The following is a 25,920-nucleotide window of genomic DNA, read 5'->3' on the forward strand; positions in this document are numbered from 1 at the left end:
CCATCATTTCATTTATACTTCATTGATATGATTTAAGTAATTTTACTGCATTAACTTTTCCTTCACATTTTTAGAATTTATTAGATGTCACAGACCCTTATGCTGGGGCCATTTTCATCTACAAAATATTTGTTCTAGACTGTAGATTGTAATATCTATTTATCTATAATAATCAAACTATTAATTACAGGTTAAAAAGAAAAAAAAAATTAGGCTAAAGATTTCAAAAACTTTTTTAAAAAAAAGTTTACACCAACATACATTAATGATTTCATTTTATTTATTTTTATTTTTAAATAAAAATCGTGGGTTTAAGTTCATTCTTCGATTAAAGTAATTGTTATTTTATGAAGTAGTCAAACGTTTATAATAATAGGTAATAATTATCTGGCTTTATCGCAAATAATATAGTTTTCTTCAATTACATTCTCAATCTAGATGTTCTTCCCACAATGTTGTATATATGTAATATAAAATAAATAAGATTTGCATATTTTTAGGACAGCTAATTATTCCAGTATTTTACTATAAGTAAAATTAGGGGGACTAAATTAAATTACAATTGAGAAATGAATAATTATTGTTGAATAATCTACTTGTTATTAACTGTGTGTTATTTGTGCTCACGAATATTTCGGTAAGACGAATTCAAGACTGAAATATTGTTTTAAATCCTTCGTGATTCAAATTTAAACAGTGGCTGACTCTGACTTTGTCTTTTTCTACTTTAACATGCATGTATATGTGACTACTCAGAATAATTCAGAACTCATTTTATCATAATTATAACAAAAAAATATTATGAATGAACTGGCCAGCATAAGGGTCTGTGACATCTAATAAATTCTAAAAATGTGAAGGAAAAGTTAATGCAGTAAAATTACTTAAATCATATCAATGAAGTATAAATGAAATGATGGGTACTTGCTGATTTGTGTACCTTTTGGCGTTTAATCAACCCTTATACTTAACATTTTAAACTGTAAGTTTTTGTTAAGGAGATTTTTGTACCTTTTGGATAGATTTTTCTTTTTGTCTATTTTGCAAAGTTACATATCTGCTTTACAGATTTTTTTAAAATTTGGTATAAGCAATTCTATCATTATAACCTGATAAGGCGTTAAGTCGGAACCGTAACTACTGTAGAGATCTTTTTAAAGAACGATTATAATTGCGGTCCCCAAACCATCCTCAATAACAATTTTTTTGAGAAAGCGTTTTGAATAAAATAGGAAGGTATTTGTACGTAAATAGCAAAATTAAACTGCGATTTCAGTACTTCCTTTTAAGAGGAGCAAGAAAAATAAACTGCGATTACTGGACTTCTCCCTAAAAGGCAAAGATTTTGAATCGAACGACAATTCATTGATGTAAATCGGTTCACTCATTGATAATTTTAACGATTGCAGTACTTCCTGTTGGTAGGCGTAAGAGCATGATGGCACTTCACAGCCACGTAGAGGAGCTTTAATCACTTCTTCGTGCTAAATTTTATCAAAATCGGACTAAGCTTTATAGAAATATTGGTAATAATAGTTTTAGAAAGGGCCTTATTTGGGTAGGGCAAACTCCCCTCCTTATGAGGCATGGCGTCGAGACTTTTAAAGTACAAATCTGTACAAAATTTTGATTCGAATGACACTTTATTCAAGAAAATCGGTTCACGTCTCGATAATTTGAAAGATTGCTATACTTCCCCTTAACAAGTGTAAGAGCTGATCGCCGCTTTAATGTTACGTAGGGGAGCCCTAACCCTATCATCCTACCAAATTTTATCAAAATCGGGCCAAGATTTACAGAGAAATTAGAAATAATAATTTTGGAGGAGGCCTTACATAAAGGGGGCTAACTCCTCTCCCATTCGATGTACAGCGTCGAGACCCCCAAAAGGCACATCTACAAAAAATTCCGAATCGAATGACACCTCATTCATGAAAATCGGTTCACGCGTTTAGGCGGTACGCGGTTTACAAAAAAGGTAACAACAACAACAACAACAACAACAACAACAACAACAACAAGAAGAAGAAGAACAACAACAATTTTTGAAAAAGCCGTTTTTGCTCATTTTCGGCAACTTTTTTCTCGAAATCTATTAGATCTATGTTGTTGCAAAAAAATTTCAGTTATAAAGGAGGGTTTGTCCTATAATTTAACGAAAATTTGGGAATTTTATCTTTTATAGAAAAAGAGAAAAAAATTGTCAAAGTTGGGTGTTTTTCAACGTTACGCTTTTTCCTGCAGTTTTTGATGATCAACCCTTATACAACTGTCCTACCGGACAGTTTTAATTAAATTTAGTAAACAAATATCTACAGTAACTCCTTAACAAAAACTTACAGTTTAAAATGTTAAGTATAAGGGTTGATTAAACGCCAAAAGGTACACAAATCAGCAAGTACCCATCATTTCATTTATACTTCATTGATATGATTTAAGTAATTTTACTGCATTAACTTTTCCTTCACATTTTTAGAATTTATTAGATGTCACAGACCCTTATGCTGGCCATTTTCATCTACAAAATAGTAATATCTATTTATCTATAATAATCAAACTATTAATTACAGGTTAAAAAGAAAAAAAAAATTAGGCTAAAGATTTCAAAAACTTTTTTAAAAAAAAGTTTACACCAACATACATTAATGATTTCATTTTATTTATTTTTATTTTTAAATAAAAATCGTGGGTTTAAGTTCATTCTTCGATTAAAGTAATTGTTATTTTATGAAGTAGTCAAACGTTTATAATAATAGGTAATAATTATCGCAAATAATATAGTTTTCTTCAATTACATTCTCAATCTAGATGTTCTTCCCACAATGTTGTATATATGTAATATAAAGTAAATAAGATATGCATATTTTTAGGACAGCTAATTATTCCAGTATTTTACTATAAGTAAAATTAGGGGGACTAAATTAAATTACAATTGAGAAATGAATAATTATTGTTGAATAATCTACTTGTTATTAACTGTGTGTTATTTGTGCTCACGAATATTTCGGTAAGACGAATTCAAGACTGAAATATTGTTTTAAATCCTTCGTGATTCAAATTTAAACAGTGGCTGACTCTGACTTTGTCTTTTTCTACTTTAACATGCATGTATATGTGACTACTCAGAATAATTCAGAACTCATTTTATCATAATTATAACAAAAAAATATTATGAATGAACTGGCCAGCATAAGGGTCTGTGACATCTAATAAATTCTAAAAATGTGAAGGAAAAGTTAATGCAGTAAAATTACTTAAATCATATCAATGAAGTATAAATGAAATGATGGGTACTTGCTGATTTGTGTACCTTTTGGCGTTTAATCAACCCTTATACTTAACATTTTAAACTGTAAGTTTTTGTTAAGGAGATTTTTGTACCTTTTGGATAGATTTTCCTTTTTGTCTATTTTGCAAAGTTACATATCTGCTTTACAGATTTTTTTAAAATTTGGTATAAGCAATTCTATCATTATAACCTGATAAGGCGTTAAGTCGGAACCGTAACTACTGTAGAGATCTTTTTAAAGAACGATTATAATTGCGGTCCCCAAACCATCCTCAATAACAATTTTTTTGAGAAAGCGTTTTGAATAAAATAGGAAGGTATTTGTACGTAAATAGCAAAATTAAACTGCGATTTCAGTACTTCCTTTTAAGAGGAGCAAGAAAAATAAACTGCGATTACTGGACTTCTCCCTAAAAGGCAAAGATTTTGAATCGAACGACAATTCATTGATGTAAATCGGTTCACACATTGATAATTTTAACGATTGCAGTACTTCCTGTTGGTAGGCGTAAGAGCATGATGGCACTTCACAGCCACGTAGAGGAGCTTTAATCACTTCTTCGTGCTAAATTTTATCAAAATCGGACTAAGCTTTATAGAAATATTGGTAATAATAGTTTTAGAAAGGGCCTTATTTGGGTAGGGCAAACTCCCCTCCTTATGAGGCATGGCGTCGAGACTTTTAAAGTACAAATCTGTACAAAATTTTGATTCGAATGACACTTTATTCAAGAAAATCGGTTCACGTCTCGATAATTTGAAAGATTGCTATACTTCCCCTTAACAAGTGTAAGAGCTGATCGCCGCTTTAATGTTACGTAGGGGAGCCCTAACCCTATCATCCTACCAAATTTTATCAAAATCGGGCCAAGATTTACAGAGAAATTAGAAATAATAATTTTGGAGGAGGCCTTACATAAAGGGGGCTAACTCCTCTCCCATTCGATGTACAGCGTCGAGACCCCCAAAAGGCACATCTACAAAAAATTCCGAATCGAATGACACCTCATTCATGAAAATCGGTTCACGCGTTTAGGCGGTACGCGGTTTACAAAAAAGGTAACAACAACAACAACAACAACAACAACAACAACAACAACAAGAAGAAGAAGAACAACAACAATTTTTGAAAAAGCCGTTTTTGCTCATTTTCGGCAACTTTTTTCTCGAAATCTATTAGATCTATGTTGTTGCAAAAAAATTTCAGTTATAAAGGAGGGTTTGTCCTATAATTTAACGAAAATTTGGGAATTTTATCTTTTATAGAAAAAGAGAAAAAAATTGTCAAAGTTGGGTGTTTTTCAACGTTACGCTTTTTCCTGCAGTTTTTGATGATCAACCCTTATACAACTGTCCTACCGGACAGTTTTAATTAAATTTAGTAAACAAATATCTACAGTAATACTTAGTATTACAATTCACAAACTAAAAAATTTACATTTTCTTACCGCAATTTACGTAAAAATTTTCATGCAACATAATTTTTACTAAAAAAAAGGTCGTTGATTTCAATGTAATACTTGTTCACGAACACTTAAGGATATGTTGAACTAAGCTTGACAACAGAAAAATGCATTTGAGGGCAGTTTTAGGAGAATGAAATTAGATTTCACTGAAAACTAATAAATAGCGTCTTACTTTTTTTTCTTTTTAAATTAACTGCGGATTGAATGAGTTCCCAAAATTTCTAGTTTGAAGAACAATTTTGGACAGGAAGTGCAAACTTTCCGCAAGGTGATTCTTTTCAGGTTTCCGCGGTTTATGCCATTTCATTCTATTGCATGTAAAAAAACCTATGTAGTATTAGTGGTACTTAAATATATTAGGACAAATGATGTAATAAGGAACATAAATTATGTAAAGGTATAATTAAAACATGTCTTTTTGTCCGGAAGAACTTTGAAAAACCCGAGTTTAATGATGTTCCTTAATAAAGAACCTCAAAGATATGTCTTGCTATTTATTTCCAAAAAACTTCTTAAAGACCAATAGCTTGTTTTAACCAAGAAAGGTGGAAAAATATTGCCATTTTTTTCCTAATGTCAACTTTACAAAAGGTCTAAGAAGAACATTTTCCGTAAAGGATGGAAAAAGAAAGAAAGAAAATTAAACAAAACATGGAGTTACTGAGAAAGAATTCAGAAATGTTTTGTATTCAAAAGGCGATCTTGGATGCACGTTAAATTGTATTCAAATGGAGTAATTACCTGGTGATGCAACTGCAACTGGTGGAAGGATGAGTGGGTGAGGGGGCGATAAAGAGTAATATTAAAAGAAAAAAATAATTAATTTGTTCCTCGTGAGGAGACGCGTGTTTAAAAGGGTGCCCCAACGTCTCCTCATCTTCTATACATATCTACTTGTACATATATAGGGGCCTCGCACACCTAGAAGCGTACTACACGCCTGCACGGCGGCAACTACTTGTCATTCTTCGCTCGTCCGCAGTTTCTTTCTCTGTGGCTGTGGTTACGGAACAACGCCCGTCCCGTCTCCGCCCCGCTAGATTTCACATAAGATAAAACAACCTTTTAAACACATGTTTTTCTGTCAGTTACTTGAGTATGCCGTGTTTCTTTTTTTTTTTTAAAAAAAAAGGAAATACCCCTTTTTGCTTTACACTATACACTTTCCGTTTCGTCACCAACACTGTAAGCCGTTCCGCTGGAGGAGGCCCCTTTTCTGCATTACTGCGTGTCTTCGGGCCAAAACGTTCTATGTACGTATAAATGTACAAGAAACTTTTTCTTTATTTGATCTTTTTTTTATTTTCTTTTTTCTGTTTGAAAACGTTCTCTCGATGACTAGATGTCACCTTCATCTTCTTTTCTTCATCTACGTCATCTTTTTCTTACACCAACTACAAGCTGATACCCAATAACAAACCAACATTTAAAAAAACCTTCGCTAACTTGGACAAAAAACTAAGGTGGCAACGGATAACACTCATAACTTATTTCTTACCTTAAAGACAATTATAATAAATGAAAGATGTAAATTCTTTTTAATTAATAAGTGGGGCAAGTTTCAAGGTGCTTTTCGAAAAAATTGCGTAAAATTGAAATACATTATTATTTTTTTTTGTTTTGAAAGGTGCACAACATCGAAGATCCTTTGCACCTGAACTATACCGGAAAATACGAGGGTCTGTCCTGCTGTAAGGAGTTAGAGGGCGTCTTTTACCAACAGTAATTTAAGTAAAAACAATAGAGCGCAGTTTTAATTTTTGTAAATTGTTTAAAAAAAAGATTAATAATTCTCTCTCTGAAGCGGTGATTCTCTAAATTCGAATTACGTAATCCTACCTAAATTCTGCCTCCATGCTCCTATCCACTAGCAGCAGGCGTTCCTCGGTTTCTAACCTAGGTCTAATCCTGTTCATCACATGCATAAATCCTCGCCCTAAATCTCCTCATACCAATCTTGCTGTGTACGCTGATGACGTGACTTTGTACATGAAGTCATGGAGAGTCGACATTATTACTAATAGACTCACTTTAGCTACAGACAATCTGACTAAATACTGCGCTAAATGGAAAAATCAAAATAAACCATGAGAAAACTGACGCCATACTCTTTACTAAACATACGCTCTTCCTCATCAGACAAATTAGACAGTACAATACTCTGTTCCCGGTGGTCTAACCACATCAAATATTTCGGCTTAACTTTGGACAAGAAACTGGTCTTCTCTAGTCACGTTGAGGACAAAGTCAATTCCGGTAAAATGACTATAACACTTTAGTCTCCCTTTAGTCTCACAAGTCTCGAAGATGGATGTTTTCTCAGTTGAAGGTTAACTTACAAGTAAATTAATAAGTAGTCTTTTTTCTTTTCTTTTTTTTTAAATGATTTCAAATGTTTGCATTATTTTTTTATTAAAAAAAAATCAAAGTTTTTTCTACTTTTGGAGGAAGTCAGGAAAAGAGTGAAATTTCCACTTAGAGGAACAAAGCATCCTTGAGATTATATCCTTGTCTTGAAAATAATGATTGGTAGACTCCAGAACCATCTATCCCTTTGCTGAATGAAAAGAATCTATTAAGAAAGCGGGACACAAAAAATGGATTGATAAATCTAAGTCAGTTGGCTTAATTTTATGTACAATAATATCAGGAGTTTTGACGATTTGACGGCAATTTGAAGATGCTACGAGAAAAGCTAATTATTGTCAATATTACTGATGTGATCGAGATGGGGGCTGCTTAATCTGAAAACCGATTCTTCATTCTTGGGTACAGCTAGAGAGATAAGTGATAAGTTTTCGAATGAATACTTGATTAAGAATATCTCGCGTAGTTCCCTAAATTCATATCAAGCTGCAGTGTTGTCTGTACTCGTAGACACTTTACTATTTTACTTGATTTACTAAAACATCTAATCTTGTCGAAAATAACCTATTGGTTGCCCAAACTCGTCTTTCCTTTAAACCTAACTAACTAATGCTGGGGTGGAGTACTCGATATTCCTCGCACCCCATAGAAATCTAGCCTAAATTTTAAAATCACATATTTATACAAAATTTATATACGCACTCATACACTCATCCTAATAAGTACATTCGTCCTAATAGATACGTTCATCCTAAAATACATTATTACGTCGCTGCTTACATATTAGATGCAATCAAAACATTTTTTACTTATTTTCACAAGCGGATTTCTGCAACAAGTGAAGCTGATACAAGATGATACATAGCAGGAGGAGAGAATGGTGAAACTCCTAAAGAAGAACATTTCACTTTTGTAAACTAGCATTTAATTCATTGAGAAGATCACTTGGCCACCAGTCCTTCAACTCTCTAGAAGGATTGCCAGCACTAATGTTGTGCAGTAAGCTGGGAAACTAGAAGGTTTAAATATGAGGAAACTGTGGCGTGGAATTTAATTTAGCAGGATCTTGCAGCTTCAGAAACACAGAAGCGGAATGAGGTTGCTTCAGGGTTTTAAGGAGCAGCAAAATAATTAGAAAAGGATCAGAATTAGTTTAGGGTTTCTACGAACCTCTTAAGAATCAATTTGTGAATATCAATTAGAGGTATCAATAAAAACATTGTTTGTATTGTTAGCTCTGGTTACTTCCCTTTTGGTTTTCGAAGGTTTCTAATTTTGGGCAAACTATTGAGCAAAAATTGGGCAGAAATTATTAATCTAAATAATAAACATAAAAATAATTAATAGACAATTTACCTCTGCTTAATATTAGACTGGTGTGCGGGTTGTTGTTTTTAGTGGACAACGAAGAACAATTCCACCTGTGCCATCTGAATTGGAATTGGCATTCTTTAACAGCTTGTGCTAGGCCTTGTAAAGCGGCTAAGGTCAGCTCTGGATGTTTTCTACAGATTTCCTGTTGGGGTTTATTCAATCCGGCCACTGTTCTGCACACTGCCGGTCCTTTTACCGATAGGGTGTCACATACTCTGTAAATAGAAAGTATATTAAATTAATAATCTAATATGATTAACTTTTTTATTTTAAATTCACACAATAACAAGCCACCATGTAGTCACGATTAAATATTACAGTAGAGTTAAATCAAATGACAAATTCACGTGTGACTAAAATTAATGACTTAGTTACTCTGATTAAAAGTATCTAAATTTGGTACTGAATAACCTGATTTTTTGTCCTCCCCTTCTAAGTATACACAATGTAATTTTAGTACGGAATTCGTATTAGCACCTTGATATTTCCGACCCCAAAATTTGGTTTTCCACGTCTTTAACTTGACCTCTCTTTACCAAGAGGCAAACTGTAGCTCATCATCTTTGCACTCACTCATTTAACCACAGTTTTAAGAAGAATGGTTGACACATTTTGAAGCTCTTCAAGCTTCGTAAACTTTTATTTTAAACATATTTTACTGACGAAAACAGATCAAATATAATAAGATAAATAGGATGAATTTTGGTTATTTATTTCAGTGAAAGAAAATTCTTTCTTTCATTGTAATGGAAATGAAATAGACCATCAGGATGTAGGAAAGGCTGAACTAGTATGAAAGATACGAGTATGTATTGAGAGGAAGAAAAAGAAAGAGATGCTGTTTGAGTTGCTGCTGATGATGATGGAAGTAGAGATGGAAGCGAAGTATGGTGGTAAACTGATTGACGGAGTGACATACGATATGGTTTTTGTTTAAACCCCCATCCAGGAGGATATCAGTATGTCTGTCTCCTTCTCCACCAACTCACTTATAATAACTTGAATGTTATAAGTCTTATTTAATTGACTGCAAGTAGAATGATTTCTTTGACCATCTTTGTCCGTCTGTTTCTGTACATCCAGAGTCTTTGTTTAAAGTTGGAGAGAATGAAGAAAAATTTTAGCCAGTTTTTTTTTCCTCACTACAACTTCAAGCTCAGAAACCGAACTTAACTTTCTCGCCAATCGAGAAACGTTCTCACCACTACGCCAGCAACGTTGAGTACCTGATCTTTCCAGCTAAAGCTACTGGCAGTTGACTGTATATAATTCACTTTGACATATATATATATTTACTCAAAGCGTTTTTAGTCGACACATTGATGTTGAAGGCATTTTCTACCACAAATTATTTTTCTTATGTAAGAAAGAGAGAGAGTGACAAGGAGAAAGAAAAAGAGATACCTTCTTATAATTAGCCTGGTATAACCTTCTCGTTCTTGGATAGTAAGGTTCATGTGAGAGATCTCTAACAGCAGAATTATTACCTTTTATTTTTAAAGAATACGCTGCTTATTTATTTATCTTTTATTGTTGCTACTGATGTGCGGAAAGGAATTGATAAAAGAAAAAGAAAGTCAAATCCTTTACGACTCTTAGAAGATCTAGTGTCGCTCATTCTTATTCTAGGTAACAAACTAGGCCTTTTAAAATAAAATTGGTGTAGTATGTAACTAGGTGCTTAATGGCTGGCTAAATGGGGAATTTCATCTTAATGAAGCGCCCATATTTTAAATCTTGTGTAATGTGGAGCTATATTGTAAGTTATATTAGGTTAGGGAGCCCGTGGAGACAAACTAGGGCTGGGAAAATTAATTAGATAATAAAGTCAAGAAATAGGGAATGATCAAAGACTGTTGGTCCTAAAAAATCCATTTTCTCTGAATACAGTCATCCACACTTTACCTGTTAATCACTGACCGATTTCAAAGAAAGCAAGGTGCTGTTGATGTTATATTAGATAAATGAAATATAGTGGCATAGATTAAAAGAACCGGTTCTGATTAGAAGGAAGAGGTGCTAGTACGAAAGGCTAGTATTGCTCAGAGTTCGGCAGTTTGGCGAAGAAAAATCCACTCCTTTAAAGTCAGGCTAAGAGCCGCTCACCAGACTGCTAAGTCTAATTAAACAGGAAGAATTGGGATGCTCTTAGAGGACGCCACAACAGTCTACAAGAATCTAACCTAATCTTACACGATTGGGCTCTTGGTGGGGTCTCCATGTATTGAGTGAGCTGCTGTAGATTGTAGTTTGATCAAGGAGTGACGTTGTATTAAGTAAAACCCATAATAACCCTTAAGATGAGAGACATACTTTAAGTTTTAAGTGTGTGTCATAGAATGTAGGTTAATAATGATTATATGAGGTGTGTGTGAAATGATGAACAAGAATTTGTGGGTACGCTAAACCCAAGTAGTTTCACGTCTTAATTCATTATTATTGAATTGTTTTGTATTGTATTCGTATTTCTTTTTATTGGGTTTTAATATAAAATATCATGTTACCACTACTAAACATCAATTATCTTTACAGACCCCTAAGGAAGTAGTGCAAATGCTTGGTGGGTCCATTATTAAATGTTGTTTAAGCTATTGAGTTTGAATACGCGCAGAGACCCAAAAGTTTCTGAACAAAAGGCTGGTTTACTTTCTCTAGCAAGTCTCAAGAAGACTAGTTTGATCTGGAGGAATGGTTAGCACCTAAAAAGAGATGTTACAATGAAATCCTAAGCAACTGCTTTACGGTTCCCGTTTTAAATTTTTAATGGAGTCTTCAGAATGTGACTTTAAAAGTGATGTCTATCATAATCAGAGCTGTTTAATATCTATCAGGTGGGTAATTAGTGCAACACCTTCTTTAAAGTGACATGCGACAAAGCAATGCCATCATGATAAAGAAGAGAAGATTGCAATATTAGAGATTTCATCTGGAATGTATCATATTGAGGTAGGTAACCATATAACCTACCCAGCGTACTGTGGCTACAAAAAAATAGAAGATATTGTACAGCAATCAGCAGCCAACTGTTCCATTCTTCCCTTTTTTCATTCTATTTTGTTTTCCATCCTTTTTCCGCCTCAACTAAATGAACTTATGGAACTTCTCGCCTTTATAATTAACCTTCTTAGCTACCAGTTTACATGGGAGGCAGAAAGAAATGATGAAATAGTTATTGCGCTGGGACTTCAAGCCCATTAAATAAGAATATATCCTATATAAGAAATGTTGAGCTCCCTCTAGGCACGCACATTGGTGTTTCTTACTGGCAGAAAGCTAGTCTTCTGCAGGATAATGAAAAGTCTGAACGTTCACACGACTTACACTACCGCCATTTTAAATGATTTATTGTAAAACTTGGAATTGGTACTCAACAATATAGTTGGGCTTCAATATATCCATGTTCATGTAATCAAATATATAATGTAATAATGCAGAAAAATTAAAAATTTTTTGATTAAATCTGAGAATTTAATTGAACTTTAATTTTAATCATCGAATTAATTTTGATTTCAATCGGTTATCAAATTGATTTAGTCATTCACTATATGGCTTTTCAACTAATGGTTCGGACCACGTTTTGGCGAGGCCACCACCATTCTCTAATAAAAACTTGTTAATTAATTTTTTTCAGACTTGGACTTCACAAGCATACGATTCAATAAACCAAGATAAAATAACAACTTTTTACTTTCTCTAGCTAATGGTAAGGAAAGCTTTACGATCGACCAGGACCAAACGCGTGGTTTTAACCAACAGGGTGTGTGTGTGCGTGTGTGGTCAAAATTTCCAAAATCAAACGTCTATTTCTGGAGTGAAAACTCCAAACCGTAAACTGCACCATTTCCAAACTTCCTCTAACGAGAAGTGGCAAGAGGAAGCAAAAAAAAAAAAAACCAAAATAAATAAATAAATAAAATAAAAAGGCGTATTTATGAGATTGAGGCGAATAAGTTTGTGTAAGAAATGGACGATGAAGAAGTTGGAAGAAGGTAGATGGAAGAAGAAGAAGTCCATCCAGACTTAAGATATGTGGGCCATTAGTAGTAAGGTAGCAGCACATTCAGTACACCATCACCACTGAGTCTGTGTGAGTGAAGAGAGAGATGACATTGCAGACTCAAAACTTTCCCACGCATGGGAAACTGTAACTCAAGCGAGAAGTACACTGGGCAGCCGACAGGCCCCTCTGTCCCCGGGTGATGTTCTGGAACGTTCTTTACTAATTCTCTTCTTACTCCCCTCTTACTCTTAAGCTAACCCTCTCTCACTTGCTCACAACAACACTCATACGCTGACCCTACCCACTACTCATCCTCCACATCATCCATTGTCTCTAAAGGGTCAAAGTTCAAATAAAATAAAAAAATTTATATATAATAATAATAATAAAACAAAACAAAAAAAGACGCTTCGCTCCATAATCCTTTCAATTAGCCGTATTAATGTGCGGGTAAGACCCCACTTTGAAAACCATTAAATTAATTTCTACGGCGGTAAAATACTCTCCTGGTGTGTATGTGAAGTGGGGCTGCTGTATGGATGGGGCTAGACCAGCCGAGAGCAAGCCACGTTAGATTGGTTTGGTCGGGGTTCCTGTTATTAACTATTACGATCTATGAAGAAGGCTGTAAGAAAGAGCTCTCTTCCCCTCTGTCACTACCCCTCTTATATAGTCTGAGAGGGGGTGAGAGAGACATAGAGATGATTCAAATGATCTCACTTACTCGTCAAATCGATACATCAAACAAAATAGAATGACTTTGTACCATATTGAAAAACACTTAACTCAAAGTGGCTCTCTCCTGTTTGACATCCATCTCTATTAACTCCCAACCAGATGTTTAGTTTCATACATTTGACAAATTAATTAATGCAGATATAGAAAAATAAAATCGCAACCCGGTAACTTTGGCGAAATCACTCATTCTAATTATAAATTGCAATTTTATTTTATTTACACAAGTTTAGATCCATCACAAAATGTGACTATCGTATGGTAGAGATGAAATCGGTTAAACTGCTGTTTGAAATATCATTTAACGCTAGCAATAGTTCGCTAGCTGAGCGAGGAAAGCCTGTTACAGCATAATAGAGGCTGGTTTTTAGCAAGGGACTGATTGGTTCATTTATCTCGAAAAGTTACTAGAAATCCCTTTTGGCTGGTCTTTCTTCTGATAGAATGGTAACACTCATAAACATCCTAGCAGTGTAAGGTTGCATTCTAGCGAGAACTGGCCTGATGAGGTACCATGTTTTAGACTCAGGGGTGAGCAAAGTGCGGCCCGCGGCACAAAACGGCAAATAATAAAAATTTAAATCATAAAATATTTCAAATCTTATGTTAATAAAGTTTGGTAATTTTCGCTATTCACAATTATTGTCTCAGCGTTCAAATCTTATATTAGTAATTCGCGCTCTTTCTTTGTATGATTTAGTACGCCATTTTTACACCGACACAAAGCGTGTTCTCGCCATCGAAGCTACAGATTTTCGCTTCTTCTCTAGTTATTTATTTTATGGTGATATATGAATGTGAATGGAATCGCATTATTTTTATTTCGTCTGGCTTTTAATAGAAAAAATGATGAAGGAAGATATGAAGCAATTTCATAAAAGGAACTAATGCCGCTTTTTGTTGATTTTCTTAATAAATTTCATTTTAATTAATAATCTGTATCATAAATAGATAAAAATAATTAATAAATAAGAACCCGAAATAAATATATACTGCGGCCCTCGGTAATAAACCAATAACCTCATGTGGCCCTTTACAGACAAAAGGTTGCCGACCCCTGTGTTAGACGGATGAAAGGATGATTTAGATCTGTTATAGAGAAAATAGCGCAAATAAATCCGGTCAAGTTTCAGCAATCTCAGACTTTGGGTTTTTGAGATAATCAGTTCACACAACTAGCCAAACGCAAACCGTCCACTCGAAGAACCGCGAGCACACCCCCGGTGTATTTCTGGTCAAAAACAAAAATATTAAAGAAATTAGAAACGATCAAATGATTGGTAAAAAAGTAAATAAATATAATGTAAATGTCTGTTTCGATTGGGTTAACTGATTTAGATCTTAATTTAACTAAAAATATTATGGTAAATTCACTTTGATTTCTGTGGTTCTAACCTAGTTTGTGTAGCCAAAGGAAATCTGGGACGATTTCAAATAAAATCGAACAAAATTCGCCAAGATTTATGATTTATTTTCAACCCACGGCCTGCACCTGATTAATCACATATTCGTGGTTGAAACCATTGTTCTTTTAATAGTCACTTATAAATATTAAACAAAATGAAAAAAGAAGAAAAGTTAATTGATTTACGACGAATAATGGGACCAACTGACAATATTCACAAGTTTGTAAATATATGATTTATTGATTGGCACTATTGATCTGATGGAATATAAAATTAAATCGAACAAAAAACAATCACTAGTGATCCGTTCTCTCAGTTGCAGTAATGGAGACCAAAACTGAAATTAATAAGCCATTATTTATGTAAATTATACGGCACCGCTACTCCTAAACAGGTTTCATTTTATCTACATCTCCACTTCTACTCTCCCCTTGACACGCTTAAAAATCGATCTCTGCCACTGGACAGAGACAACCAACTGTCATAAAAGTTCGCATTGTTTTCTTTATGGTTGTTTAACAACAAACTGCATTCTTTTGCTTTTGAAATTCTGATAATGTCCTAAATTTGATCGCTTTAAGTGATAGTAAAATATCTTTGATTTTCTCATATTTAATTCAAGATTCGGATGGCGTGATTATTATTTTTTCTTGTAAGATTAAATTATCAACATAATGTAGAATAGCTCTTAATAATCGGGGTGTACAAAAAAATAATTAAAAGAAGATAACTTTTTAAGCTCTAATAGATCCACGGCTTTAATACCAATCTACCCGCCTAAGTCTGTTGTTTAAAAATTCCTAAGGTATTATTCAGATTCTGTAGAGTTTTTCTGTAATAACCTTCTAAAACATTACAGTTGTAGCATTTTTCATAAATCCAAATATTTTGCTTAGATTTTTTAGATTTTGAACGGCGGAACGGGATCTATGCCCCACGGCACCGCAGCCACCAGAGGCTTATTGTAAGACTAGTAGATAAAACCTCCCCTTCTAAGAAGGTTGAGAGCTTTTCCTACCAGTTCCTTATGCGCTATAATCTCCTTTGGTCTCAAGGTACCAAAGATATCGTAGCGCAGTCTCTCGATTGCAACGCAATCGAATAACAGGTGAGAGGCCGTTTCTTCCTCTTCCTGGCACAATCTGCACATCGGTTCCGAGCAAATAAGCCCTACCTTGTGCAGGTGCTTCCTGAACCTTCCGTGCCCTGTGAATAAGCCTGTAATCAGAGTGATCTGATTCCTGCCCAAACCTAGAGTCACTTTGATTCTTTTTTTACACAACAAGGGCATAACCTCTCTTGCTGTGTTTGGCCCCAGGAAGTACTTTTCATGTTCTCTCCAGATCCAATCTCTGAGAGCCTCACCCCTAGTGATCCCCAGGAATGGTTCCGGGCCAGTGAAAGGAAGTACTAGCTCCATTTCCGGCCAACTGGTCAGCTATTTCATTCCCCTTAATCCCCATTCAACCCGGCACCCATCCCAATCGGACTTTATTGTGCCGAGCCAGTCGATCTAGGGCCTTTTTACATTCCTAGACCAGAGAAGAGGTAGTTCTGAAAGAAGAGAGGGCCTTCAGTGCTGCTTGACTGTCCGAAAAAATGCAAATTTCCCTATTTCTAAGATTCATTCGCAGATTTTCCCCAGCGCAAGTCTTAATAGAAATAATCTCGGCCTGAAAGACGGTGGCACATCTCCCAAGAGCTCTTTCAATGAGTATCTTAGGTTTAGCCCTATAAAATCCAGCTCCGGTCCCGCAGGCCATCTTGGAGCCATCTGTAAACCACATGGAGCCATCTCCCTTCTGGCTCTGTTCTGTCCAGTTTACTCCCCATTCAGTCCTCGATCTGAGGATCACCTGAAACGGAGTCTCTAAACTGAATCTAGGACAGTCGCTGTCTTCAACCTTGTCTATGACCGGCAAAGGGTCGACCTTGTCTGAATATTTTGCTTAAAATATATTATTAATTTTACATCAATAGAAAAAAATTTATACAGCGGCTGAAGCTAAGCAAGCTCTATGTGAAAATGAGCATTGAACATAGCCTTGATCAGGTATACATTAAATTTAATAAAAACCGTCCGAGGTTCTACTGGGAAAATCTCGAATAACGGAAAAGGTGATAAACTGAGGGATTTGGAACGCTAATACTTTCCGGATCTATGGCGGTACTGTATCAGTTCGTTACATATTCGCTTATCTCCTTAACAAAAACTTACAGTTTAAAATGTTAAGTATAAGGGTTGATTAAACGCCAAAAGGTACACAAATCAGCAAGTACCAAACATTTCATTCAAGCTTAGTTGATATAATTTAAGTAATTTTGCTGCATTAACTTTTCCTTCACATTTTTTAGAATTTATTAGATGTCACAGACCCTTATGCTGGCCAGTTCGTTCATAATATTATTTGGTTATAATTATGATAAAATGTATATTATATCTTCGTTTTTAAATAGGTACTTTATTTTAACTCTATTCCAAATTATTCTTCTGATTTATCTTTAATATGCCCTTTATTCTGAAGTTGTCACATCTTATACATGCATGTTAAAGTAGAAAAAGACAAAGTTAGAGTCGGCTACTGTTTAAATTTGAATCACGGAGGATTTAAAACAATATTTCAGACTTGAATTCGTCTTACCGAAATATTCGTGAGCACAAATAACACACAGTTAATAACAAGTAGATTATTCAACAACAATTATTCATTTCTCAATTGTAATTTAATTTTACTTACAGTAAAATACTGGAATAATTAGCTGTCCTAAAAGTATGCAATACTTATTTATTTTATATTACATAACCTATATATAACATTGTGAGAAGAACAGCTACATTGAGAGTGTGATTGAAGAAAACTATATTATTTGCGATAAAGCCAGATAATTATTACCTATTATTATAAACGTTTGACTACTACATAAAATAACAATTACTTTAATCGAAGAATAAACTTAAACAGACGATTTTTATTAAAAATAAAATAATCGAAATCATTGATGTATGTTGGTGTAAGCATTTTTTTAAAAAAGTTTTTAAATTTTGTAGCCTCGTATTTTTTTTTATTTTTTATAACGTTTTCTTTTTAACCTGTAATTAATAGTTTGATTATTATAGATTAATAGATATTACAGTCAATCTACAGTGCTACTTGAACAAATTTTTTGTAGATGAAAATGGCCAGCATAAGGGTCTGTGACATCTAATAAATTCTAAAAAATGTGAAGGAAAAGTTAATGCAGCAAAATTACTTAAATTATATCAACTAAGCTTGAATGAAATGTTTGGTACTTGCTGATTTGTGTACCTTTTGGCGTTTAATCAACCCTTATACTTAACATTTTAAACTGTAAGTTTTTGTTAAGGAGATTTTTGTACCTTTTGGAAAGATTTTCATTTTTGTCCTTTTTGCTAATTTACATATCTGCTTTACTGTTTTTTTTAAATTTGGAATAAGCAATTCTATCATTATAACCTGATAAGGTGTTAAGTAGGAACCGTAACTACCACTGGAGAGATCTTTTTAAAGAATGATTATAGTTGCGGTCCCCAAACCATCCTCAATAACAATTTTTTTGAGAAAGCCTTTTTATATAAAATAGGAAGGTATTTGTACGTAAAAAGCAAATTTAAACTGCGATTTCAGACCTTCCTTTTAAGAGGAGTAAGAAAAATAAACGGGCGATTACAGTACTTCTCCCTAAAAGGCAAAGAGGCAAAGATTTTGAATCGAACGACAATTCATTAATGTAAATAGTTTCACCCATTGATAATTTTAACGATTTCAGTACTTCCTCTTAGTAGGTGTAAGAGCATGATGGCACTTCACAGCCATGTAGAGGAGCTTTAATCACTTCTTCGTGCTAAATTTTATCAAAATCGGACAAAGCGTTATAGAAATATTGGTAATAATAGTTTTAGAAACGGCCTTACTTGGGTGGGGCAAACTCCCCTCCATATAAGGCGTAGCGACGAGACTTTTAAAGTGCAAATCTGTACAAAATTTCGATTCGAATGACACTTCATTCATGAAAATCAGTTCACTTGTCGATAATTTGAAACGATTGCTATACTTCCCCTTAACTAGTGTAAGAGCAGATCGCCACTTTAATGTTACGTAGGGGAGCCCTAACTCTATCATCCTACCAAATTTTATCAAAATCGGGCTAAGATTTACAGAGTAATTAGTAATAATAATTTTGAAGGGGGCCTTACATACAGGGGGCTAACTCCTCTCTAATTCGGTGTACAGCGTCGAGACCCCCAAAAGGCACATCTACATAAAATTCCGAATCGAATGTCACCTCATTCATGAAAATCGGTTCTTGCGTTTAGGCGCTACGTAGTTTACAAAAAAGGTAACAACAACAAGAAGAAGAAGAAGAAGAACAAGAACAACAACAATTTCTGAAAATGCCGTTTTTGCTCATTTTCGGCGACTTTTTTCTCGAAATCTATTAGGTCTGGGGGGTTGCAAAAAAATTACAGTTATAAAGGAGGGTTTGCCCTATATTTTAAAGAAAATTTGGGAATTTTATCTTTTATAGAAAAAGAGAAAAAAATTGTCAAAGTTGGGTGTTTTTTAACGTTACGCTTTTTCGTGCACTTTTTGACGATCAATCCTTATACAACTGTCCTACCGGACAGTTTTAATGAAATTAATTCTGTTCACAGAACCGAACTATTTTTCGTTGAGAGAAACTCAAAACAGCAATAGCTCTTCTTACTAGTAATGATGAAACGTACTAAGCTCAAGATTCAAAGGAAAAAGTCCGATACGAAAACAATAAAAAATGAACTAAACTAAATTGTGAACAAAATTTATTTTCTCATTAAAAAAGCGTGATAATTCAATTAGATCGGATGTGGGTGGTGTAGGTATTACAGCAAAGAGAATACCTCAAAGAAACTCTGTTGGCAATGATTAAGAGCTAGAAAGAAGCAACTGGAAACAGGGAGTGAGTGAACAGCGAGACAACTAGACTCCCACGGGAGTCCAGATCAGATCTGTTGGTGATGATTATGAAAGACGGCGGCCCGACCTGCTGGAAAATTATTCCTTCGATCTAATCAATAATCTATACATTTCTCTCAATAGCAGAGCTCTCTCTGCTGGATAGCCCGACACACAGAGAGTACGATGGACACACACTCCAGTGGACAAGCCTTCTCACTGAGGTATGTGGTAGCCTAACTCCGGCTCTCTTTCTCCTCTTTTATTAATTCCCATTAATATCTGTACGTCTTTCCCGTGTGTCGCCGCGTTGCAGCGTTCCTCCACTTCTACACAGATGTCAGATTTCATCTTCCACTAAGCTTGTTTACATAGTTGTAATGATTTCCACTCAGTTGTAGAACTGTCAACAGGGTTGGCATAGTTGAATTTATGGAATCTAATAAATTAAGATTAATTGATCTTTTATTTAAATCAATTTGTCCTCGTACGCTATTCAATTAATCAATTTTGTATTTGAATGAACAAAAAGAAAAGTATCTGAAGGGAACTCTCAAAACGACTTCCGGTTCAATTACTTCTATAAGATAAATTTTGAATACAAATTACAAATTTTTGTTTGCCTTTTTCATCTCACTTACTGTTCGTCCGGGAGGGAAGCGAATCTGCCATTTTAGCCGAGTCCAGTCGCCAACAATTCTGATTCCGGAGCCGTACAAATCGAACAATAGCAACCTTAGGGTGAATCAGCCAGCCTTGAGCTCTTCCACCACTAAAAACTGTTCCAACCAATGATCCTCAAAGTAATCTATTCACAGCCCCATTCATTCGGTCATGAAATAGAATGGTTGTTTTCACTTCTAAAACCCATAATCTGTACAACCTAGGGTAGTCAGCTGATTTTATCCGTAAGATGATTGGCAGATCCTGTAATGGTACTTATACCAATGGCCATTAGCGCCACAACCTCCTGCTATATACGAGGGTCGTTTGAAAAGTCCGTGCAAAAATAAAAACTACTTAATTTTTTGGGGTAAACCTTTTTTATTTTTCAACATAGTCTCCTTTTAGGCTTATACACTTCGTCCAACGCTGCTCTAGTTTGTTGATCCCTTCCGAATAATAGGATTTGTCCAAGTCTGAAAAATAGCCATTCGTTTCTGCAATCACCTCCTCGTTTGAAGGAAATCTTTTTCCCGCCAGCCATTTCTTCATATTAGGGAACAAATAGTAGTCCGAGGGAGCCAAGTCTGGAGAATAGGGGGGATGTGAAACGAGTTGGAACCCTATTTCCATTAATTTTGCGACCACAACTGCTGAGGTGTGAGCTGGTGCATTGTCGTGATGGAAAAGGAGTTTTTTGTGGGCCAATCGTGGGCGTTTTTCTTGTAGCTCGGTTTTCAAACGGTCCAATAACGATGAATAATATGCACCTGTAATAGTTTTACCCTTTTCCAGATAGTCGATGAGGATTATTCCTTGCGAATCCCAAAAGACAGTCGCCATAATCTTTCCGGCCGAAGGAACGGTCTTCGCCTTTTTTGGCGCAGATTCCCCCTTGGTAACCCATTGTTTAGATTGTTCTCAGGAGTGTAGTGATGTATCCATGTTTCATCCACAGTGACGAAACGACGCTTAAAGTCCTGCGGATTCTTCTGGAACAGCTGCAAACCGTCCTTGCAACACTTCACACGATTTCGTTTTTGGTCAAGCGTGAGCAATCGCGGCACCCATCTTGCGGATAGCTTTGTCATGTCCAAATGTTGATGCAAAATATTATGTACCCGTTCATTCGAGATGCCCACAGCACTAGAAATCTCACGCACCTTCACTCTTCTGTCATCCATCACCATATCATGGATTTTATCAATGATTTCTGGAGTAGTTACCTCAACAGGGCGTCCAGAACGTTCAGCGTCACTTGTGCCCATATGGCCACTCCGAAAATTTTGAAACCACTTATAAACTGTTCTAATCGAAGGTGCAGAGTCACCATAATGTTTATCAAGCTTCTCTTTAGTCTCCTGAGGTGTTTTGCCTTTCATAAAGTAGTGTTTAATCAACACACGAAATTCTTTTTCGTCCATTTTTTGAAAATCACTCGATTTCCTCGATTCAAACGAATGCCAATCACAAAGAAATAGACCGATCTGGCTGAAACTTGGTGTGTGTTCTTCCAAGAGATGCTACTAACTAAACATAACCTCGATACGCGCCAATGGTGCTATCTCTCTGACTTTGCACGGACTTTTCAAACGACCCTCGTATTTACGACTTTTAAGTTACACCACATATTACTTCCTCCCTCTTAGACGCCTACAATTTGCAGAGCAATCGATAAAAATACATCTTTTCGTAATTAGAGAGGAACCCCCCAAAAAACCTGTATTTCCCGTTTTGACACAAAAATTAAAAGCGCTGCAATCGCTTCACATTCACACGCTAAGAGTAACCAAAATTTTTATCTATCAATAATTTTATCATTTTAATCAACAACATTTATCAATATCTGCAAGTTATTATGCCTTGAATCAATGGAGGAATAATTTATTATATTTATTTACAAAAGAATGTGGTGTTCTATTTCAGGTCTTTATAGATTAATTTATTTTAAAAATGGTAATAATTTACACCATGGATATTGGACATGACACAAATTTTTAGGGTAATTAGTCCGAACGCTGCGTTTTAGGAAGGATATTTACGTCATATATTACGTAGCATGTTTGCCTAAAAAAATGGTATATTTTTAATCTAATGAGTATTGTGTGTTTCTTCAACTATTAGTATTTACTAAATGAAAGATGTATTGACATTAAGGTTACACTATAAGCGAATCGGATGATACACTATTTGAAGGCACTACGTTTTTTTTACCAACGGTAAACGATAATACGGCGGACATTGAACGGCTGGGAAAATATTTCTTTGTTCAATAAATAAATTTAAGAAAAAATAATAAATAAAACGATGATAATAGCCTTCTGATTCTATTATAAATCAGTAATCAGTGTGTAATCGATAGTTTAATCGAACAGGACGTTATGTTCTGAGACGGTCATTTTAAATTAGAGCGTTTGAGTGTAAAAGAAGCTGTCGCTGACGATTTGGTCTGGAGATAAGGGAATGAGAGAATAGGAACAACATCTGAATGGAGGAAGCAGAACAAAAAATAAAAATAATAAAAAATAGAAAAAGTACCCCAGATATAAGAATGTAAAGTTTTTTTTTACTTTTCAGTTAGTTTTATTTTCACTTTGACTTTAACGGTTGTCCACTTAAATGTGCGTAAATGTTTGTAATCAGTTAATAGTTGTAATTAACAAAAAGAACATTCATTTAACAATTATGTTGAAGATAATTATTTTCAACTGTTGGGTTCTGATTATTATTAGCTCATGAAATCTATCTAGTCCCTATGGTTTACCGATGATTGTGTGATTGTGGTTACCGATTGTCGTCTCGTGGTGAATACAATACTTGGGTCTTTTCGTCTAAAGTTCATGTTGTTCTTTGCCGAACTACAATACAAGAGAGAGTACAAAACTTCTCGCTAAATGAGATTTCATTTATATCAACTGGATGAAACAAAAAAAAAGTTTGCAGTAAGCGCTACCTCCGACAGCTGAGAATTGGTGTGGTAATGTTCAAGTAGACTGGATGAATTATCTTCAGTCAAGGAAGATGTTCTACTGCTTGATCTTATAGGAACTTCTAATTAAATATGCTTGGACTAATGTCAATTTTAATTCTTAGGTAGAACTGACCAAGGATCCAATTCAGCGCATTTCCGTCAAAGTAGACATCACAAAAAACAGTGTTTAAGACTGAAGTACTGTTACTGTGTGAAATACTGTTCAACACCTCGGATGGCACAGAGGAATGCGCCGGAAGGATCATTTTGAAAAAAAAAAGATTATATTTTTCTGTCCATTTACTTATGCAGCTTTTTCTATGTACGAGGGTCGTTTGAAAAGTCCGTGCAAAGTCAGAGAGATAGCACCACTGGCGCGTATCGAGGTTATGTTTAGTTAGTAGCATCTCTTGGAAGAACACACACCAAGTTTCAGCCAGATCGGTCTATTTCTTTGTGATTGGCATTCGTTTGAATCGAGGAAATCGAGTGATTTTCAAAAAATGGACGAAAAAGAATTTCGTGTGTTGATTAAACACTACTTAATGAAAGGCAAAACGCCTCAGGAGACTAAAGAGAAGCTTGATAAACATTATGGTGACTCTGCACCTTCGATTAGAACAGTTTATAAGTGGTTTCAAAATTTTCGGAGTGGCCATATGGGCACAAGTGACGCTGAACGTTCTGGACGCCCTGTTGAGGTTACTACTCCAGAAATCATTGATAAAATCCATGATATGGTGATGGATGAAAGAAGAGTGAAGGTGCGTGAGATTGCTAGTGCTGTGGGCATCTCGAATGAACGGGTACATAATATTTTGCATCAACATTTGGACATGACAAAGCTATCCGCAAGATGGGTGCCGCGATTGCTCACGCTTGACCAAAAACGAAATCGTGTGAAGTGTTGCAAGGACGGTTTGCAGCTGTTCCAGAAGAATCCGCAGGACTTTAAGCGTCGTTTCGTCACTGTGGATGAAACATGGATACATCACTACACTCCTGAGAACAATCTAAACAATGGGTTACCAAGGGGGAATCTGCGCCAAAAAAGGCGAAGACCGTTCCTTCGGCCGGAAAGATTATGGCGACTGTCTTTTGGGATTCGCAAGGAATAATCCTCATCGACTATCTGGAAAAGGGTAAAACTATTACAGGTGCATATTATTCATCGTTATTGGACCGTTTGAAAACCGAGCTGCAAGAAAAACGCCCACGATTGGCCCACAAAAAAGTCCTTTTCCATCACGACAACGCACCAGCTCACACCTCAGCAGTTGTGGTCGCAAAATTAATGGAAATAGGGTTCCAACTCGTTTCACAACCCCTCTATTCTCCAGACTTGGCTCCCTCGGACTACTATTTGTTCCCCAATATGAAGAAATGGCTGGCGGGAAAAAGATTTTATTCAAACGAGGAGGTGATTGCAGAAACGAATGGCTATTTTTCAGACTTGGACAAATCCTATTATTCGGAAGGGATCAACAAACCAGTGCAGCATTGGACGAAGTGTATAAGCCTAAAAGGAGACTATGTTGAAAAATAAAAAAGGTTTACCCCAAAAAATTAAGTAGTTTTTATTTTTGCACGGACTTTTCAAACGACCCCCGTACTGTCTTACTGAAACCTACTAACGTTGTTTATCAAAGGAAAACTGTTTAAAACTATGTTGCGCAAAATGAAGTTTGGAACCAGAAAACAGAAGGCAATCGAGTGAATCATATCAGATAACTTACGCAACGGAAGTAGAATAAATTGTGTAATAATTAGTAATAAAATTGTTGGTGAAAACGATGAGAACAAACGAAGTAAAAACCAAAATAGAGATCCAGTGGTGGGGGCACAATCTACAGAAATAAGTTTGTATTTAAGTGAAAGGTTATGTTAGTGGTTAGTTTAGGAGGAATGGAGGGGGTGTAGTTTTAGTGGTATGGTGAGAGGAAACTGGCTGCAGGTTTCCCACAGTGGTCTCCTTCACACCAACTAAATACCAGTTGTCAACCTGTAGGAAGGTACAACACTGGTAAAGAAGGTGCCTACGCCGCTCTGCTAATGGCTTATCTACAAAACCAATAGAGCAGAGTGGCTGGATGAAGCGGAGAAATTGTATGTCCTGGCTAATGGAGCTGGATCTGGAAGAGGTACAAGGATGCCATCAGTAGAATATAAGGACCTCTATCTTTTATATATATAATTACTTCTAATATACTACGTGTGGCTATCTAAATCCACATACCACAGGGACTAGCTCTGATAGTAACAGGGAAGTAGATTAAATTTACGATTGTCCCATGTTTACGATTTATTCAGTTGGATTTCTAATATCAGAAAAAGCTGACAGATACAGGAATAATAAAAAGAATTGTTAGACTCATTCACTTTTAGTAATCAACGTTTTGTTCTTAAATATCGCTTAGGGGAAGAGGTTCTCTTTGCAGGGAAGAAGAATCAACAATGTCAAACTCCGTATTTTATTCATACATATACGATAACAAGACTAGGATAGGGCTTTTTTTAAGTGAGGTACTTGTGACGGTTACTCAGGTGTGTCACACATTTTTACGAAAATTACAAAGAAATAAAATCCCTATGCAAATTAAACTGTTGAAATGGTTAATTTTTGTAAATAATGGCCGAAACAATTCACATTGGTTGAGTTAATGTGTGCCCCAATGGTAACTCAGCGGTAACTAA

At 35.2% G+C, this 25,920-nt stretch overlaps 1 protein-coding gene across 1 annotated transcript in view; it reads right to left on the bottom strand.

Annotated features, from left to right (window-relative positions):
• Wnt10 (Wnt oncogene analog 10) overlaps positions 1–25,920 on the bottom strand; it is a 56,670-nt gene that overhangs the window by 17,926 nt on the left and 12,824 nt on the right. Inside the window, exon 2 of the mRNA XM_074132015.1 lies at positions 8,479–8,711. Within this exon, the coding sequence (XP_073988116.1) occupies positions 8,479–8,711 (233 nt within the window). The remainder of the gene's footprint in view (positions 1–8,478; positions 8,712–25,920) is intronic.

This window comes from Rhodnius prolixus, unplaced genomic scaffold (assembly GCF_049639745.1).
Source record: "Rhodnius prolixus isolate KJV_2025 unplaced genomic scaffold, Rpr scaffold_4, whole genome shotgun sequence".
NCBI lineage: Eukaryota > Metazoa > Arthropoda > Insecta > Hemiptera > Reduviidae > Rhodnius > Rhodnius prolixus.